The sequence below is a fragment of the Panthera onca genome, chromosome B4 (genome assembly GCF_046562875.1).
Source record: "Panthera onca isolate mPanOnc1 chromosome B4, mPanOnc1 haplotype 2, whole genome shotgun sequence".
NCBI classification, from domain to species: Eukaryota; Metazoa; Chordata; class Mammalia; order Carnivora; family Felidae; genus Panthera; species Panthera onca.
Genome location: NC_138345.1, coordinates 133,934,640 through 133,954,535, shown reverse-complemented (window position 1 = coordinate 133,954,535; position 19,896 = coordinate 133,934,640). Strand labels below are relative to the sequence as shown.

General features: G+C 58.1%; 2 protein-coding genes across 3 annotated transcripts in view; one reads left to right on the top strand and one right to left on the bottom strand.

Moving 5' to 3' along the window:
* Positions 1-66: 66 nt before the first annotated feature.
* Positions 67-14,295, top strand: CHADL (chondroadherin like). Its single transcript, XM_060656250.3, has 6 exons — positions 67-3,392; positions 4,849-5,017; positions 5,568-7,268; positions 7,848-8,014; positions 8,878-9,076; positions 14,065-14,295. Exons 1-6 carry the CDS (start codon positions 3,385-3,387, stop codon positions 14,089-14,091), a joined length of 2,271 nt encoding a protein of 756 aa, XP_060512233.3. The 5' UTR covers positions 67-3,384; the 3' UTR covers positions 14,092-14,295.
* The window catches only part of L3MBTL2 (L3MBTL histone methyl-lysine binding protein 2), a 20,794-nt gene continuing 12,580 nt past the window's right edge, over positions 11,683-19,896 (bottom strand). Inside the window, exons 9-17 of one of the 2 annotated variants that reach the window (XM_060656251.3) lie at positions 18,440-18,671; positions 17,925-18,001; positions 17,642-17,746; positions 16,827-16,974; positions 16,343-16,425; positions 15,785-16,019; positions 15,237-15,302; positions 14,141-14,257; positions 11,683-13,755 (exon numbers count right to left, since the gene is read on the bottom strand). In XM_060656251.3, the coding sequence (XP_060512234.1) occupies positions 13,643-13,755; positions 14,141-14,257; positions 15,237-15,302; positions 15,785-16,019; positions 16,343-16,425; positions 16,827-16,974; positions 17,642-17,746; positions 17,925-18,001; positions 18,440-18,671 (1,176 nt within the window). In that variant the 3' untranslated portion in view covers positions 11,683-13,642. The remainder of the gene's footprint in view (positions 13,756-14,140; positions 14,258-15,236; positions 15,303-15,784; positions 16,020-16,342; positions 16,426-16,826; positions 16,975-17,641; positions 17,747-17,924; positions 18,002-18,439; positions 18,672-19,896) is intronic. The other variant, XM_060656253.3, reaches the window with a different exon arrangement.

The following is a 19,896-nucleotide window of genomic DNA, read 5'->3' as shown; positions in this document are numbered from 1 at the left end:
CCCTCTCTCTCTGTCCCTCCCCTGCTCAAATTCTATCTCTCTCTCAAAAAATAAATATTAAAAAAAATAATTTTTTTAATGTTTATTTTAATTTTGAAAGAGAGCATGTGTACAAGCTGGGGAGGGGCAGAGAGAGGATCCCAAGCAGGCTCCACGATGTCAGTGCAGAGCTCGATGCGGGGCTTGATGTCATGAATTGTGAGATGAGATCATGACCTGAGCTGAAATCAAGAGTCGGACACTTAACTGACTGAGCCACCGGATGCTGCAACGCAAGAGCATTTTCTGACACGCCAAAAGCACAAGCCACAAGGAAATTTGCCTCTGTCAAAATAAAGTGAATAACAACCAAAAATACCATGAGAACTGGCAAGGTGATAAAGTACAAAAAGACTGTGACTTACATATAAGGGTTAGTGTTGAGAATAATACATCCAATTGAAAACCGGGCACAGGAGATGAACAGAGTTCACAGGTGATGAAGTGTGAAAAGCAAACAACTTTACTGGTAATTAAGGAAATGAAAACAAAACCACAGAGGCATCATTTTGGACCAGACTGGCAAATGTCACGTAGAGGTGACATCAGGAGAGCAATGAATCTCCTACATTTTGTATGTTGCTGGAGGGATGTCAAACTAATAAAACCACTTTAGATGACAATTTGGCAGATACTAAAAAAGGTGAGGGTATGTGTAGCCTGTGACCTCAAATTCCATTTCTAAGGATCTACCTTAGAGAAACCGTTCTGTGTGCATATGAGGCGACAAGTTATAAAGGCAACTTAATAAAGGATTCCAGGAAATTAGTAACCTAAATGTCCATCGGGAAAAGAATGGTTAATTACAGGGTGTGCGTGCAATGAGATAATCAGGAGTTAAGGGGCGCCTGGCTGACTCAGTCAGAAGAGCACGCAACTCTTGGTCTCGGGGTTGTGAGTTCGAGCCCCATATTGGGTGTAGAGATTACTTAAAAGCTTAAAAATTTTTTCTTAATGTGTGGCAGTGAATACAGCAGATGCAGGAGCTGTCTGCATTCATGTTAATAAACGAATTTCACTGAGCACAGAGTGTGATGTGAGGCTCAAACTTTCATGAACCATGAGATCATGACCTGAGCCCAAGTCAGATGCTTAACCAACTGAGCCGCCCAGATGCCCCGATTGTATTAAGTAATCTCTACGCCCAACACGGGGCTGGAACTTACGACCCCAGGATCAAGAGGCACATGCTCCACCGACTGAGCCAGCCGGGCACCTCTGCAATATATATTCTAAAATAATTCGGAGGGGCTCCTGGGTGGCTCAGTCAGTTAAGGACCCAACTCTTGGTTTCAGCTCAGGTCATGATCTCATGGTTTGTGGGTTCGAGCCCCACAACGGGCTCTTCACTGACAGTGTGGAGCCTGCTTGGGGTCCTCCCCCACTCTGCCCCCACCTGTTCATGCTCTTTCTAAATAAATAAACTAAAAACATAATTCGGAATATATAGAGTTTCTACAAGTTAATAAGACAATAGCAAAACGAACAAAAGGTTTGGGGGCTTCACAATAAAGCATATGAATAGGTGCTTACTTTCATTAGTCTTCAGAGAAACGTGCATTCGAATCATCCCGTAATGCTGTCCCACCCTCGCTAGGATGGCTAAGGTACGAGACAGACCATCGCAAGCACTGGTGACAGTGTGGAGCAACGGAAGTCCCACACTGCTGGGGGAAAGTGTAAATCGGTACAAACACTTTGAGAAACTTTGGCAGTATCCACTGAAGCTGAAAATAAGCATATTCTAACACCAGAAGTTCCACCTGTAAGTATATCCCGACGGAGACAGGTCTCGCCATGTTCTCCAAAAGACACGCAAACATGGGAAACGGCGCTCTCCATAATAGCCTCACCCTGGAAGCACCCCAAATGTCCAAGAGTGGAATGGATTGTTGCCTGGGTGGCTCAGTCAGTTAAGCGTCCAACGTCTGCTCAGGTCACGACCTTGTGTTTGTGAGTTCGAGTCCTGCATCTGGCTCTGTGCTGACGGCTCAGAGCTGGAGCCCGCTTCGGACTCTGTGTCTCCCTCTCTCTGTGCCCCTCCCCTGCTCGTGCTCTCTTTCTCAAAAAATAAACATTAAGAAAAAAAAAAGGTGGAGGTGAGAATCCTCCGCCTAAGCAGGGAGGAATATTTTAGCATTGGCGTTGTTTAGAATCGTCAGCCAGCACGTGATGACAATAAAAAGCAAACCAGTGGGTCTCATGCATTGAAGTTCCCTACGGACAGCACACCCCCTTATTGCCTGCATCTGGGGCAGATGGCTCTCCTACCTCTGCCCCCATGCCACTGCTGTGGACTATTTATGGAATGGAGTGCTGAAATGGTATATAAAGATGAAAATAAACACATTCTTAAAATATGCATCACAGATGAAGCCCACAGACATAATGTCGAATGGAAAAAAAAGCACCTAGAGGAGTTCACACTCAGTGATGCCACTGGCTTGAGATCTGCTGAGTGAAATAAAGCACATGCAGAAGTCTGTGTGGTGTGGTGCCATTTCTGGTTCAAAACAAAACCAAACCCAAGCAAACTGAATAATGACAGAAGCAAATGCACCAGAAACATGGATCCGAACAATCCCAGGATATGTTGAAGTTTGCTATGATTTAGATGAACTTTGCAAGTGTGTCCAGGAAGGTAAGCATTTGGACATTGTTTTTGCAGTATCGCTTGTAACAAAGTTGGAGGCGACCAAAATCTCCAAGATTAACGGATAAGCGGAGTTGCCACCTGTATACAATGGAATATTAGACAACAGTTAAAACACGACTAAGAAAAGTCAACCAGGATCACTCCTGATAATTTGATGTTAGGTGAAAAAAAATTGCAGAATATTGTCTGTACGGTGTTAAACAATGTATGTAAATGTGTGAAACAGAAAGGACTGAGGTGACCATTCTTGAGCACCTACTATGTGCCAGGTACCTTCCTGGACCCCCACGGCAACCCTGTGAGCTACTTACTAATATTGTTTTTCACAGAGCAGGGAACTGAGGCTAGTGAGGGGCAGCCCGACGGGACAGCCCACAGCTGGGAGGGAGCCCAGGGCCGGGACCCACAGGCTGGCCGCTAGAAGCTCCCTGCCAGCCAGCCCGGGACCAGCTTGCCCAGGCTGGGCTCTCAGGCCCGGGCCACCATCCGGAGCCCTGAGCCAGCGCCGGGCAGGAGGCCCTGTAACTCCAGCCGCCGCTCCCGCCCCTGCCCGCCCCTCCTTCACCTCAGCCTCCGGCTGGACTGCCCACAATGCCTCCCATTCAGCCCTGTCCCTGCTGCCAGGCCTGCGGGCCAGAGAGGGGGGCTCCTGCGGCATCCAGGCCGACTGGCAGTGTGAGCCGGACGGCATGGAGGGGTGAGTGTTTGGGCCCTGGGGGCAGAAGGGGGTGTTTAGAGAAGCTGAGGGGCTGCGGGCAAGCTCCTGGCCCTCTCTGGGCCTCTGAGGGCTTGGGGGACAGGGGCTCTGGGATCTGCTGGGGGGAGAGATCCCCCGAGGGTGTCCCCGTGGGCTAGTCCTCCAGGGCTTGTCTGAGAGCTCAGCAGGCCTCTGAGCCCTGGACACTTGTCCCTGAGGGATCTGCCCCCACGGGCCCCGTCCTCTGTCCACCCGGAGCCTTGGCCTCACCCCGGGCTCTGGAGGATGTCACCGGCCCCGGCCTTCTAGAAGACTGAACAACAGATGGTGACCATCGGTGAGCAGAGCTGGGGAGGCTGAGGGTGGAGGCCCGGCCCAGAGGCTGTGATGTGAGCTGAGAACAGAAGGAAGAGCTGGGCGAGTTAGGTGTCGGGTGGCGAGGAGAGGAGGAAGGTCTGTCGTGTGTTTATGATCAGGGAGCCGAGGGTGACACCGGACAATTTGAGCACATTCCAGGTGGGATCAGGAGTCAGGGCTTTCCATCAAAGGCCGTGCAGAGATGCTGGAAGGTTCTCAGCTGGTGGCGTCAGGGCCCATCTGCATTTTGGAAAGTTCCCTCTGGTTGGTGGTGGGCAAAGCACGGGGTGGGGGAGCCAGGAGAGCCCTGGGGCACAGTCATCCCTAAGAAGTGACAAGCGGTGGGTGTAGTTGTGAGGCCAAGGGGCCCACTTGGGTAATGGGTGGAGAAGCTGGGGGACGATGGACAGGTAAGGGGACAGAGCTGCCCAAAGCACAGCCCAAGCCCGTCTGTCTGCTCAGCTCCCCCACCCCAGTCTGAACTGGAGCGGTGGCAAAGATGAAGGGACAACAGGGGCATAAACAGAGGCCCAAGCCTCCTGCTCACCTGCCAATTAAGGCTCCCTGAGGCTCTCAGACCCAATACCTGGTCCCCCAAATCTTGCCTTACAAACTGGGGCCTGGCCTGGTTCCCCCCTGGCTGCCAGGCTGTCTTCTCACTGTGGGTGCCTGTATGCTCCCTGCCACCGTGGAGCTGGCACCACATCTGTCTGAGGCCTGGCTGCCTCTCTCTCTGCCACCCTGACACTGGGAGGCCCCAGCCTTCCCCTGGACCCCGGAGCCTCACCACAGCCCGGCACACCCTCTGAGCCCTTGGCTCATCCTCACATTCAGCAAGTACTCATTGAGCCATGGGGCAGATAGATGGTCGAAGGGACTTGCCAGGTCTCCTTTCTGAGCCTCAGTTTCCTCCAGCGTTAAACCAGGCTAAGAATGGAGCCTCTGCCGCACAGGGCGTCGTGAGGCTCAGGGCGATGACACTTTCCCTGGGGCCAAAGGAGAAAGACGTCCGAGGGGCTCTGGAAACAGGAGCTGGGCTTGGCGAAAGGACAGCGTGGGACATCTGCCCCCGTGAACTGACCCTCCCTCCCCCTCCCAGGACCCAGAGCGTCTCCTTGGTGCTGCTGCTTCCCCTGCTGCTGCCACCGGGCCCAGCTTGGCATGCGGCTGCCCAACGCTGCCCACAGACGTGCGTTTGTGACAATTCCAGGCGGCATGTCGCCTGTCGGCACCAGAACCTCACTGAGGTGCCAAACGCCATCCCCGAGGTCAGCGGGGGGGTGGGGTGGGGGGGGTGGGTGGGCAGGGAGGACAGCAGGGGGAACCTGGGTTGGCACCAGTGGATCTGTCACTGCCTAACTGGGAGACCTTGACAAGTCATTTTTCCTCTCCGAGCCTCAGTCTTCACGTCTGTAACATGGGAATAACAACCAACACTGGGGAGACGACCTAGTTAAAGTTCTATGTGTTTGGAACAAGTAGGTGACCTGTAAGATAAGTCCTGGATGAACTACAAAGCCTGTGGGAGAGAACTGGAGAGAACAGGGGATATGCTGGAATAAGATACGGTCTCTGCTCTGTGGAGTCAGGAGCTAGTGGAGAGGAGAGAGAGTACATGGCAGTGACAGCTCAATGTGAAAAGTGCCCAGGTGGCTAAGGAGGAAGGCTTCCTGGAGGAGGTGTCAGGGAGCAGGATGAAGAGAACGAGGGAAAGGTGTGGGGGAGAGGAGCGTCCAGGTGAGGGAACAGTGCGTGCCAAGGCCAAGGGTGGCAAGGCGCGCGGGCCGCTCAGCCTCCCCCCCGCTTCTCCCCGCTCAGCTGACTCAGCGGCTGGACCTCCAAGGCAACGTGCTGAAGGTGATCCCCCCAGCTGCCTTCCAGGAGCTGCCTTACCTGACACATCTGGACCTGCGGCACTGCCAGGTGGAGCTGGTGGCCGAGGGCGCCTTCCGCGGCCTGGGCCGCCTGCTCCTCCTCAACCTGGCCTCCAACCGCCTGAGCTCGCTGCCCCAGGAGGCCCTGGACGGGCTGGGCTCACTGCAGCGGCTGGAGCTGCAGGGGAATATGCTGGAGGAGCTGCGGCCGGGCACGTTCGGGGCGCTGGGTGCGCTGGCCACCCTGAACCTGGCCCACAACGCCCTCGTCTACCTGCCCGCCATGGCCTTCCAGGGGCTGACGCGCGCCCGCTGGCTGCAGCTGTCCCACAACGCGCTCAGCGTGCTGGCCCCCGAGGCCCTGGCCGGCCTGCCCGCCCTGCGCCGGCTCAGCCTGCACCACAACGAGCTGCAGGCCCTGCCGGGGGCGGCCTTGGCCCAGGCCCGCGCCCTGGCCCGGCTCGAGCTGGGCCACAACCCCTTCACCTACGTGGGCGAGGAGGACGGGCTGGCGCTGCCGGGCCTCCGGGAGCTGACGCTGGACCACGGCGCCCTGCAGGCCCTGGAGCCCAGGGCCTTCGCCCGCTGCCCGCGCCTGCACACGCTGGACCTCCGTGGGAACCAGCTGGACACCCTGCCGCCCCTGCAGGGCCCCGGGCAGCTGCGCCGGCTGAGGCTGCAGGGGAACCCTCTGTGGTGCGGCTGCCAGGCCCGGCCGCTGCTCGAGTGGCTGGCGCGCGCGCGCGTGCGCGCGGACGGCGCGTGCAGGGGCCCCCGGCGCCTTCGAGGCGAGGCCCTGGACGCCCTGAGGCCCTCAGACCTGCGCTGCACCGGAGGCAGGGCGGAGGAGGAGGAGGAAGAGCTGCTGCTGGCGGCCGCGCGGCCCCGCGCCCCCGAGGGCGCCTCCAAGGGGGACGACGGGGCGGCCGAGCCCTGCCCGCGGGCCTGCGTGTGCGTGTCCGAGTCCCGGCACAGCGGCTGCGAGGGCCGAGGCCTGCAGGCCGTGCCCCGCGGCTTCCCCGGCGACACCCAGCTCCTGGACCTGAGGCGGAACCGCTTCCCCGTGCTGCCCCGGGCGGCCTTCCCGGGCCTGGGCCGCCTGGTGTCGCTGCACCTGCAGCACTGCGGCATCACGGAGCTGGAGGCGGGCGCCCTGGCGGGGCTGGGCAGCCTGATCTACCTCTACCTCTCTGACAACCGGCTCTCGGGCCTCAGCGCTGCTGCCTTCGAGGGGGCCCCCCGCCTCGGCTACCTGTACCTGGAGCGCAACCGCTTCGGGCGAGTGCCGGGGGCCGCCCTGCGCGCCGTGCCCGGCCTCGTTTCCCTGCACCTGCAGAGCAACGCCGTGGACCGCCTGGAACCCGGGGACCTGGCAGGCACGCAGGCCTTGCGCTGGCTCTACCTGAGCAGCAACCGCATCGCCCGAGTGGCCCCCGGGGCAGTGGGCCCGGCCGGAGAGCTGGAGAAGCTGCACCTCGACAGGAACCAACTGCGAGAGGTGCCCACTGGGGCCTTGGAGGGGCTGCCTGCCCTCCTGGAGCTGCAGCTCTCGGGGAACCCTCTCGAAGCTCTGCCGGATGGGGCCTTCCGGTCTGTGGGCCAGTCACTGCGGCACCTCTTCCTGAACAGCAGTGGCCTGGAGCAGGTGGGCACAGGGCTACAGCGGGGGAAGGGAGGGGGGCGGGCCACAAGAGGCCTCATGCAGCGTTCACTCAACAAACGCTGCTGCCCCCACAGTGCCAGGCCTGAGGCTGGGGCGTGGTGACCCTGAGATAAGCCAGACACTACACCTGCCCCCCGCCCCCCTCCCCCCCATCCCCCGGCCCAGGTCGCTTAGGGGTGGTGACAGACCAGGCAGATTTCGGTGCCACACAGGCCTGCCAGGGAGGGTACCGCCTAAGCACGGAGGAAGGAGGAATGTGGGTCCATGCGGTTGTTGCACACTTTGAGGGAGGGCCGGAGCCACCAAGAGGATTTGCCTTTAGGGGGGGCGTGTTCGGGCAGAGCAGAAAGAACCATGAACTGGGCCTCCGAGTGGCGTGCAAAGGGCAAGTGCTTTGGGATCAGACCGGCCTGGGTCTCCATCCCAGCACGGCCCTTACTGCCCCGGCCGCCTTGGGCTCTCCGCCTCCCCTCTGCCGGGAGAGCACGGGGCTACCTCCCGGGCCTAGGGGTGAGACGGGCCCGGTAGGAGCTCACGCCAAGGCCTGGCGTCTCCTTGCAGATTTCTCCCAGGGCCTTCTCGGGCCTGGGACCCCGGCTCCAGAGCCTGTACCTACAGAAGAACCAGCTGCGGGCCGTGCCCGCCCTGCCCCATCTCAGCCAGCTGGAGCTCATTGACCTCAGCGGCAACCCCTTCCACTGCGACTGCCAGCTGCTCCCGCTGCACAGGTGAGCTGCCCAGCTGGACACCCACCCGCTGCTCTCAGTCCGGCCCCCGCCCTCTTCGCAGGGCGCCATGTCTGCGCCAGCCTGCGGCTTCCGGGGGGAGGGTGCCGCCAGAGCCCCCTGCCCTTCCCGGGGGAGCCAGAAGTGCGTGAGGCTTGGGGTAGACTTGTCCGGGCCCGGATTCCCTCATCAACAAAGCGGGAATGAGATCCACCCAGCCTGGGGGGGTGGAGCCTAACAAATACTTGTGGGCATGTCACTGATTTCATAGGAGAGCAAAAAGATCTCAAGTCCTTCTCTGCGATTGACTTTGGGCCTGGTGACTTCTCTGTGCCATTCCCTCATCTGTGAAGGGGATGACAGGAACTTTGTCCACCTCATAGGCGTTCTTTGTAAGACTTACCCTGTCGGGGTCCCTGGGTGGCTCAGTCGGTTAAGCGTCCAACTTCGGCTCAGGTCATGATCTCACCGTTCCTGAGTTTGAGCCCCACATCGGGCTCTGTGCTGACAGCTCGGAGCTTGGAGTCTGTTTCCGATTCTGTGTCTCCCTCTCTGCCCCTTCCCTGCTTGTGCTCGCCCTCTTTCCCTCTCTCTCTTTCAAAAATAAACATTAAAAAGTTAAAAAAAAAAAAAAAAAAAGGATTACCTTGCCAGCTAGCATATATAGGTTGATTTGAACATTGTCTGGAGTGCCCTAAGCCCTCTGTAACTATTTATTACTATTCCTATCCTCTTTTTACAGAGAAGGGATTTGAGGTTTGAAGTGACTCGCTCTGGGTCCCCTAATCGGTGACGGGCTGGGCCAGGGTTCCCTCCAGAGTGTGCCCTCGCTGCCGGTTCCTGAGGATCTCCTCTCCTCTCCTCAGGTGGCTCACTGGGCTGAACCTGCGTGTGGGGGCCACGTGTGCCAGCCCTCCCAGTGCCCACGGCCAGAGGGTGAAGGCTGCGACGACTGTTTTTGAAACCTGCCCAGGCTGGGCTGCCAGGAAGGCCAAGCGGACGCCGGCCGCCAGGCCCAGTGCCAGGAGCAGCCCCAGGAAGGGGAGACGGTGGAGAGCAGACAAGGTTGGCAGGTTGGTGGGAGGCCTCGGTGGGTGGGTCAGGTTCCAAAGCCCCCGGGGTAGCAGAGGTCTGACTTCTCTTGGTCCCGATTCATGTGGTTCCAGACCTGGGCAATGACTCTGCTGTTTCCATTCGGTCGTATCTGTCCCCGCTCCTCAGCTCCCCCACCTCTGGCTGGGCCCAGATGGGTTTGTGAGGAAACAACTGCACAATTTCATCCTGTGGGACACGGGCCTTTCCGATAAGCCACAGAACACCTGGACCCAACGTGTCCCTAAAAGTAATGCCACCGTCACCGTATTTGCCGGATCATCGTTGATCCCACAGTTTCCCGACCTCAAGGGCCCAGCTCACACCTGGGACAGAGAGAGCAGGAGCGCAGGGGCCGTCGTGGCCTCCCACTGCTCGCCGGCCACGGGCTGGACCCCGCTCCGTGTCGTTCCATCACCCGCCTGACATTTATGCTCACATCCTCGAGCCCCCGGTTGTAGTCAAGTTACGCAGCACGTCAGAGAAGGGGGAGCAGGATCCGGGTGCCCTTGCCCGTGGGAACCGCTGCTGTGTGGTGGGGGGGCAGTGGGGGCTCTAGGGGAGAGGCCGGTCCTAAGAGGGAAAATGAGAACAGAAAAGTGGGCCCTGGGGAGACGAAGGCTCAGCCTGCCTCTGGACCTGCGTGGTGAAGACTTGGGGGGCCTGGGGTCCATTAGAAGGTGTATCAGTTCCCAGGGGCTGCTGTAAAAAAGTACCACACACTGGGCGGCTCAGGACAAGACATTTTTGCCTCACTGTTCTGGAGGTTCGAAGTCTGAGATGAGGGTGTCGCCGGTGGGGCTGTGCTCCCTCTGAAGGCTGCAGGGGAGAGCCTTCTGTGCCCCTTCCAGCCTCTGGTAGCCCCAGATGTCTCTCGGCTTGTGGTGGCACCATGCAGTCTCTGTCCGAGATCCTATGGAACCTCCCCCCGTCCCTTCATGTCTTCCTGCCAGATCCGAGTCCAAATTCCCCCTTTTCTTAAGGGCAGGAGTCATACTGGATAAGGACTCAACCTAATGACCTTGTTTTAACTCGATTACCTCCGTGAAGACCCTATTTCTAAGGTCTCACTCTGAGGTACATCTTCTTTGGGGGGGTTACACCATTCAGTGTTCCTTGTGAGGTAGGCTGGGAGGAAGGAACTGCTACAGCCCCAAGCTGAAGGTGAGCAATTGTGCCTTTGAGATCAGATCTGGAATTGGTGTCAATGACAGTGGCATTAATCTCGGCTGACACCCGTGTGGCAGGGACTTCCGGCTAAGGCTAACGAACAGCATCAGCGTTCCCTCCCGACAGCGGCCCCGGGGGAGGGCGTGTGGAGGCCGAGCTTGGCTCAGGAGCTGAAGCTGACGGGCCCAGCTGCAGGCCAGGGCTTGTTAAAAGGAAAGACCCCGCAATCCTGACTCCCTGTCCCCGCATCCGGGCTGCAGCAGGAATCGGTATGTCTGAGGCTGTCCCCTTCCTCCAACCCCTCGGACATGGAGATAATCCCCTGAACGCTAGCCCTGGCGTTACATAGGTCTTTCATTTTTACTTTGGCGGTTTCCTCCCAGGAATACAAAGGAATTCAAAGATAAGGGGCCCAAGGGTGCTTGGCCGGCTCAGGTGGTAGAGTGTGGGATTCGTTATCTTGTTTCTATGTTGGGTGTGGAGACTACTTAAAAAAAGGGGGGGGGGGGGGTGGAGTGGGAAGAGAAGGACCCTGACCTCAAGGGTCACACAGGGCCCTGGGCCCTCTTCTGGGCTGGGCGTGTTCACCTTGCTGATGGCCATGGCTGGACCACGCCCGCCTTGGTCTCTTTTGAGGCCCCAAACTCTAGCGTGAGGTCTGGCATGTGGAAGATGCTTCAGAAAGGAGAATAAATGAATGACTGAATGAATGAATACCAGTTGTAACACAGCAGACCACCCTGGATTTAATTCCACTGCTGTCATTTTACTGTTGTGAATTTAAGAAACGAAGTTAGTATGATAAGCCTTCTCCTCATCTGTAAAATGGAGTTGACATGCACCTCAGGGCTCCTGTGAAGACGAACTAAGCTGTGTAAACGTGTCTGACTTAGCACCTGAGGCTGTTACGAATGACAGTTCCCTTGCTGCCCCCATCCCTCGAGTAGAGCCAAGTGTCTAGACTGGGTGACGGGGGTGTGTGCGTTTGCACCTGGTCCAGTCCGCACCAGGGAGCCACTGCAGATCAGGCAGCAGTGGCACGGGGCGGGGAAGGGGTGCTTTAGGAGGATCTCCCAGCCAGCAGCCCCCCTGCCCCCAGGACTCCAGACCAGTTCCCTCCAAGGGCAACTGAGGTGCAAAGCTGGTCCCGTGCCTGGAGTGTAAGCATCTCCGAAGCCAACAGACACCTCCACCCAGGATGGATGAGGTAGATCTTTAGGCCCCAGCAACACAAGTTACGCACATTTTCGTGTCACGCGCTCACACTCACTGGGGTAACTTAGGACCAGGCCACTGGGGCAGACGAGGCACAGGCCCAGCCTCTGGGGAACTCAGGGTTTTGCAGGAGAGGAATGGCAGAAATGTAAAGAAGGATCATCCAGCGTGTGGTTGCTATGGAGATGGGGCACTCAAAAGATGACAGGCAGCATTTATTCATTGTCCTCCTGTGTGAAGCCAGCCTTCGTAATAGATCCTGGGAGGTGCCCGATCACAATACACTCTGCTCTAAGAAACGGAAATCGGACAAACGACTTCAGGAAGTCCGGGGAGGCCAGTTGAGGGCTGGAATGGCAGCCAGACTTGTCCTCCGCCCCTGCCGTCCTTATTGGGGCACGTGCAGGCATCACTTCTTCATCCAGGAAGGAGCTAAAGGTTACGATCCTATATGGTCCAGTTTCCCCAGAAGCCCCGGAGCTGGCCCTCCAAACTGCAGGGGCTTTGGGGGCGATGAGCTAGCTTCAGCTGGGAACATGACCCTGCAAGCCCTCCGTGGGTGCACAGCAGAGCCAAAGTGCATACCCAGGCTGTTTTCCTCCTGGAGGTGGGGTGGAGGGGTCTAAGACCACTGACCCATCACCGCCCAGGTCTGGGGTGTGAGTAATAGCAGGGGAGGGCATGGCCCCTCTGTCCTTGATCTTCACAGGTTCCAAATCTAGTCACGTTCTGGGGAATGCAGGTTGCAGGGACAGGCCACTTTCTGGGCCTGGTTTCTACAGCAGGCGGGGTTTCCTAGTGCCTTTAGCAAAGGAGTCAGGATCAAATTCTCTCTGGAAGAAATGACTGGAAATCAGCTTCGCTTAGGCGGGTCACCCCATCTCTGGGGAAGCCCAGACAGCCCAGGTCCTGAGCAAATGCACAGCCAGCACCCTACCCAGCAAGCACAGGCGGTGGCAGCCTGACCAGCTCAGAGGCAGCTGGACGCCCACAGTAACCCACCTGGCAGCGCCTCTCCACCCAAAGACAGGAAATAAAGGTCAGCTGCCCCACCTTAACATTTGCGAAGAGTTATTGGAGAGACAGAGGGAGGGGACAGTTTCCAAGGAGGTTAACGGGGAAAAATGAAAGCAACTGAAATTTGGGCAGACACTAGGTGAACTTCTAAAATGTAGTATCAGAGAGGGGCATGGACAGGAAAGGACAGGGAGCCAGGAAGCGTGTCCCGTTACCCTCATCTGCCTTCCTCCAGGGGCTCCCTTAGGGCCCCCTCAGCCAGCAGAGCTGACCACTGCCCCTCACCGAGGCCCCGCGACTCTCTCCCTGTCAACCAAGGAGGAGAGAAGTGGGGTGGAAAGGGCAGGTCCCAGCCGAGCTGGGCTCCGAGCAGGTGAAGCACAGCTCTGGCGGCCGTCTCCCTTCCGGCCCTGCTGCCTCTGCAGCCCCCTCCTCCAGCTCCCCAAGTGGCACAGGGGCCTGTGTGGTCCTCGCCTCCCCAGGTCCCCGCTAGCCCCCTGGGGAGCAGACTCCACTTCTACACCGTTCTGTTTAAGAAATGGGGGTCAGTACTCATGTCAACAGCAAAAACAGGGTCAAGGTCATCCCACAAGTCACCGAAACCTGTATCCCGGTCACTGCTTCTTAGATGCCAGGGCTGGGTGCCTGCACGGCTCCCTGATCTCCCTAGGGTGTGAGAAGCAGGGTGCCAACCCCAGAGGCGAGAGGCTGCTCCACGTGGCTGCTTTCAGACACCCACGCCCCCCACCACCAGCCCGCAACGGCCTCCCCCTCAGAGCTGCTCCAGGCCTTTATTACGGGACTCGCTCAGACACACACACCCTTCACGGACTTGTCTTGCAGTGTGATGGGGGGCAGCCCCCGACCCCGGCGGCCGAGGGGTGTGGTGGGTGTGGAGGGAGGTTGCTGTAGAAAGAGCTTTGGGAACTCTAGCTGGAGGAGACACTCAGAGACCAACGCGGAGGCCTCAGGCAGTGCCAGTCAGTCAGGCCTCGCCAGGGAGGAGGACAGAGGTCCTCGGGGGCCTGGCCTTCACAGCACCCGGCAGAACTTAGGCAAAAAAGGCTCGTTCTCCCAACTAAGGTGGGGTGAGGGGCGGTAGCAACAGAGAAGCCCCGGGCTGGCTGTGGGGAAGGCTCAGTCGTCTGTCTCCTGTTTGATGTTCTCGATGGGAACAGGCAGCTCTGGACTCGGGGCTTTGTCAGCTGTGGCCATGTCTAGATGCTCTTCCTTCACACGCACAGCAATGACTAAAGAGGAAGGGAGGTGGGGAGGGCGGGGAGAACAGAGTGAGTGTGCGTGAAACCCCGGAAGGGCAGGGGGCTCAGGCTCTGGCTCCCTATGAAGGGGGGCCCTCAGGAAGTGGCGGGGAGGCGGGAATGGCGCCTTGCCCCCGCGGGGCGGGCCGCAGAGACGGAGAGGGCCCGGCTGGAGGCGTGCGGCTCCGTTCAGAGTCGGGGGTGGGTGTTTGGGAAGCTCTCCAGGCCCAGTGGTCCAACAAGGACTGCTGGGTGCCCAGAGAAGTCCCTTCACACTTGACTCTCCTCTTCTGTGCCCAGGTGGGGAAGGAGAAGGGCCGCCTCTGAGCACTGGCGCGGGCCGGCCCTGCCTTGGTCCCGCCCGGGAGGCTCTTACTCTCTTCAGGAACAGGCTCCGATGAGATCTTCTCGGCGGCCTGCAGGTCGTCCTCCAGCAGGGGCTTCTTGGACCCCTGTCTGAGGGGCCGGGTCTTGCTCGGTGGTATTCTTTTCCCTTTGAATAAAAACAGAATTAAACCCAGCACGAGGCGGTATCCACGTGCGGCTTGAAGGCCGGGTCTCAGCCAGCGGCGAGCAGGGGCGGTGACACCAGAAGAGCCAATCTGGGGGAACCAAGGGCCTGAACGCTGACGCTGCCCCTCAGAGCTGTGTGCCCAAGGCTCAGAGAGGCTCTCTCCAGTAGGGGGTTACCACCACCCCGTCCTGCTTGCGGAGCTTCCTTCCCTCTTCCGGTCTTTCCTTCTTTCACCTGTGAAGTGACTTTCGCAGCCCCACTACTGTGAACGGTACAGGGTCTTCCCATGTGATCAAACCCAAACCCTCATACGACCTTAATCCCACCCAGGGACCCCGTCTGTTTCCTCCTTATTTCTGGACAACCTCTTCTGTGTATGGTGCCACATCGTGGAGACGACCTCACGGCCACACGCCAGTGGCTCTGAAGGATGGCTTTACCTTCTCTCCTCCCTACCCCGCCCCACCTGCTGTCCCCTCAAGCTGAGCCCACACAGGGCTCAGGATCTGTTAAGAGTGGGGCCTCGCCTAAGGAGATGACACCAAAGTTCAGTGGCTGCCCTCTCATCCCTGAGTGTCACAAGGGAAGAATGACAGGCTTGGGGAGAAACCGCCACCCCCTCCACACCTCATACTCTCAAACAGCCGACGGGGTTGCAGCGACTCTGACCACAGGGCAGCAGAGATGGGGATCCCTCCCCCCTTTCTCGCTTATAATTACAATCTCTTGCCTTTTTTCCTCGCCATCCTGACCAGTGCCAGAGACTGAAGACTCCCTGTGTGTCCTCGGGTCCCTTAAGACATAGGCTGACAGGTATGTTGGGGCCAAAGGGCAAGGAAGAGGAGATGGAGGGATTGAGAAGGGTGCTACCTAAGTGGTGACTCCTGCTCTACGTCCAGGGACACAGGCCCAGCTGGTCCCAGGCCCCACACCAGCACTGCTTTAGTGCATCACTTACTTTTCTTCCCAAACTGTTTCTTTTTCTTCTTCGTGGCCTCTTTGGCCTTCAGAGGTGTGGTCGGCTCTGTTAAAAGATGAGAGTAAGAGGTAAGAAGAGAGTTCTAAGAGAACAAAGTATAGGCACGTCCCAAGACCCCCTGCCCACCCCTCACTTGCCTCCCCTACACACGGGACACCCCGAGAAGGAAAGCCAAAGTTGGGCAATGAGAATGGGGGAGGGACTGGAGAGCAGCTGTCCCTTCTTCCCACCCTCGTCACCAGGGCTGCTCCGAGGGACCTGGGAGGTTTACCTGTGTGCACAAGGGCACGAGCATATGACAGAGTGGGCAAGATCAAGGAAGGCGCTCTGCAGGCCAGAGGGAGAGGGAGACAGAGAAGTCAGGAACGGGAGGTGGGGACACGAGGGCCACTCTAGTTAGAAGTGGTCCAGGAGACTCCTCGATCTCATGCCAAAGAATGAGGTAGGCCTGGGGCAGTGGGAGTGGCCGGCAGGAAGGAAAAAGGAAAGCAACGTCAAGAGCTTCTTGGGGCCGCGAGCGCCCAGACCTGCGGCCACGGGTGGCTGGAGCTGGTAGCCGGTGAGCTCACACCAGCCGACGGGGTAGATGTCTGGAGACTCGCAGTCCACCCACTGGTCGTACTCGCTGTCCCAGCCGTCAAAGTGGATGCTGAGGAGCCTATGCACCACCCGCTTCACCGTGGCCACGCAGATGAGCCGGGGCTCCATCAGGTCCACGGCCTCCAGCTTCATGCCCACTTTGAAGCCGTGGTTGGGGCAGTCCTAGGGATGGGAGGAAGCAGCAGTGACCACGGCCAGCTCCCTGCCCCGGTGGGGCACAACTGGGGAGAGGCGATGGGCTGGGAGCGCCTGGGGGAAGGGTCCCTTGACAGCGATCCCGCTGCCCTCTGCTCCCAAGCACCAGTCCCTCCGGGAAAGGGACCGGCTCGACTGTTAGGTAGAATGCCCATGGCAGAGTTTGGGACTTCTCCCCAGGAGTGGCTGGTCTCCGCAGTACTGACTCGAGGGAAGAGAAGGGGGTTGGAATTAACACCCCTGAGAGCAGGCAGGGCCACCCAGGCCCCGTGCTTCGTCAATTTCCTTACCATGTTAAAGAGTCTCGACGGAGCTGCTTTTGACTTGGTCTTCTCCAAGTAGGTGTCCCAGCTGAAAGTGTGTGATTCGTAGCCTGGAGAAGCAGAAAGTATAAACGTGGAGGGAAAGGAGGGGAGGCAGGAGGGAATCCAAGAAAGGAGCACATGCCGAAGGGGCACCTGCAACTAGATCAGGACCCAGCCTGGAGTCTCCCCAGCAGCCTTCTCTCCTCCCCGGGCTGGTACCTGCTCGAGGACCATGGTCCTGTTGTACAGGTTGTTCACTGCCCAAAGGAACAGTTGGAGCTCTGCTCACCAAGCCACACGCTAGTCATAGAGCCCGGTCAGCCCAGTGGAAGGGCTGGTAGTGTTGGCCTTGGGTGGCTCAGACACCTTTCCAATCCACTCTGAGACTCCAAGCCCCAGGGTCTGGCTTGGCCAGGAATCTGGGCCTGTGGCCACACTCTACCCTTTCTGACTGTAAGGCCGGTCTTACCTTTAGGTGGTGTGAGCTCAATGTCATTCTTTTGGCAGAAGGTAGCTGGGAAGATGGCGTGGGAGGAGGCATGGTAACAGAACCAGTCTGAGCCATCTGTGGAAGGCCCCCCGTCCACACAGATCATGAGGTAGCCGTCCAGGAGAACCTAGCGGGTGGGGAGAAGGCAGACACCATGGTATCATGAGCTATACCCCCATCCAAGGGGCAGGTGGCTAGAGAGCCGGCAGATTAGCGGTGTGCGGAGAGCTAGATCTCGGCTTTCCCCGAGCTTCTGCTTTGGAGCACTCAGTGCCCCTGTAAACCGTACATGTGACATTATTTACCTTCCTCACTGGACAGCAAATGCTGTTCCTGCAGGGACTACATCTTTTTGCCAGTGTTTTCAGTGATGGGCACACGGGCCCAGCGTGGAGAAGTCTGGCTGGATGGACAAATCAGCATGTCCCCCAGGGGCCATTTGTTCCTCAGGTTGCAGCAATAACGTACAGTATGCAGCAAAGTCAGCATGGCTGTGGCCCCAGCCCTCAGAGGAGAGGACACGAGGCAGCGGAAAAGCCTCCAAGGAGGCTGACGGCGCAGGGCCTACACCTGACACAGGACCAAGCTCAGGCCAGGTGTTCGATAAGCACCTGTCCATTGTGCCTCGGACCCGACACGAAAGCAGATGTTGAGCAAGGAGCAGATGAGCCCTCTCCTCACAAAAGTCCGGTACTCCAGGAGCAGCCGGAGTGGGGAAGGTGTGCAGAGCTCGGAGCCACCTCAGAGGCTTCAGAAAACCGCACTAGAGGCTGTAGGGTCGGGCCCAGGCTCACCTTGCAGATGGTTGCCACGCAGATGTTGCCCAGATTCAGGGGGTCAATGGCTTCCAGTTTCATCCCCTCCTCAAACCAACCACCTTCCGTGTAGACAGCTCGAACCTGAAAGGAACGGGGCAGCTGGGGAATCTCTGGGTGGCCCAGGTGGAGGGTGGGGGAGCAGGCCTCACCTGCCATAGGCTTGGGAAGGAGACGGGGGAAGGAAAGGAACATCCCAGGGTCCCAAGGTCTGGAATGGACCTACGGACAAGACGAAAAGTCTCCAAGGGCCGTGCCTCACCTTCTTGAACAGATAAGGAACAGCATCACAGTAGATTTTCCGGAAGGTGGGATGGTGGGCCATGTCACTGCGCCTCTCTTTTGGGAGCAAGGGAGAGAAGGGAGTTGAAGGCTGCCAACAGGGCCACCTCCATACTATCCCCAGAAATGTGGAGCTTGCCCTGCATATGCTCTAACCTGTATCTCAGCACCCCCTACCTGCCTATCCCCCCAGACCGGAAGACAGAAAACATCAGGAGCTCTCTGTAGGGACTACTGAACCCTTCAGATCCAGATGCTTCCCACATCACATGGGAGAGGATGGGGTCTGCAGCCTCTGGGTTCAGATCAGTCATACCACTTACAAGCTGAGTGACCTTGGTCAAATCACCCAACCTCTCTGGACCTTGTTGTCACCAACTACATGATGGAAATGCTCACCTCTACCACAGAGGACTGTTGTGGGGTATGGAGATGCTCCTACCTAGGCCCTGGGGCAGCAGAACCCGTGTCGCGCTGGCCTGGGGCTCTGCTAACCTGAAAGCTTGATGCCATGGCCAACGCGCCGTGACCAACCCACTGGGTGGATCAGGGGGCTCCACATGTGGCACCAGAAGTCGTCATCGCTGTCGCCATCCTCATAGAGGAGCCGAAGGCGACCCCCAATTACTGTGTCCACGACGGCCATGCGGGTCCGTGACACCTGGGCCTTGTCCACCACCTCCAGCCGCATGCCTTGCCGGAAAGGGTACTTCATGCTCTCCACCATCTGCAACATCGGAACACAGGCCTGCTGTGGTCTTGGAGACCCTCCCCACCGCCCCACCTTCCCGTTCTGTCTCTTAAAAGTAACCAGAGATCAGGGAAGGTGTGTGAAAACCATACTCAACGCTAAGTCCAGGAAGTGAGCAGATGAGCCTTCCCTTCCCACCAAGTTCAACCCTTGTGGGACGGGAACGCCAATTGGAGCCCTAATTCCCCAGAATGATACAAAGGAGCAGCACACAGCTTACAACATACGCACCAAGAGGCCAGTCAGTCAATATGATGGCAATTACGAGATCCGTTTCAGACTAAGGCAACGGGTACCCCAGAGAGCTCAGGTGACTTAGCCGCACTTACCCAGAGCCATTGGTGCCATAGCTGAGCCTTGCAACTGTCCTAGGGTCCAGAGTTGTGCTCTTTCCCACTTCCTGCCACCTCTGGGCAGATGGCACATACCACCCTCGTGTCCAGAGCCCTGTGTCTCCAAATGTCAAATTATAGCTCTGAACTCCCTGGGCTGCTGCTCTGACCCAGCAAGGGATGGGGACCAAAATACCCACAAGCTGTCCTTAGTGCCCTGATGGCAGGCCACAGATAAGGGGTAGGAGATTCTCTTGGTTCACTGTGACTTTGATGCTGGCCTGCCTGGGGCAGGGAAATGGGACCAGTGAGCTCCATAGGGCTTTTCCAGCCCCACCCAGCCTAGCCCTGGAGCGGGCTGAGCAGTGCGATTTCAAAGCCCACCAGGAGGGGGAGCGCCTCAGTGATCACAAAGCAGCCACCAGGAAAAGCGGACAGAGTCCTACACCACAGACCCTTAACCCCTCCGCTCAAGGCCTGGAACACTCCCAGACGGACTGCCTGACTGGCTCATTTAGGAGACTCAGGTGAGGCCTGGGTTGGGGTCCTCTGGGCCACCTCCCCCTCCTAGCCCTTCCCGTCATTCCTTTCTTTTGCACCCACCCAGCGCAGCCCACAGCCCAATACCACCTCGGTGCCCCTTTTGGTTAGTGACACCCAGAACTTGAGCCCAGTAGGGGCAGAAGCCGGGTTTGGTAGGATTCATTTCTACCTCCTCGGCTCCACGCACACAACTGGGCACAGAGTTAGTGCTCAGTTAATGTTTTTTTTCTCGCCTGACAAACACATGTACACACCCTTGGCCTTGGCTGGTGGGTCTTTCATTCAAGACACTGTACTCAGCATTTCATTCAAAACATTGTACTCCG

Coding starts and splice junctions, on each gene's coding strand:
- CHADL (XM_060656250.3), top strand. Junction 8,015..8,877: donor CAGCTGCTCCCGCTGCACAG/GTGAGCTGCCCA, acceptor TCCTCTCCTCAG/GTGGCTCACTGGGCTGAACC. Junction 9,077..14,064: donor GACGGTGGAGAGCAGACAAG/GTTGGCAGGTTG, acceptor TTCTGTGCCCAG/GTGGGGAAGGAGAAGGGCCG.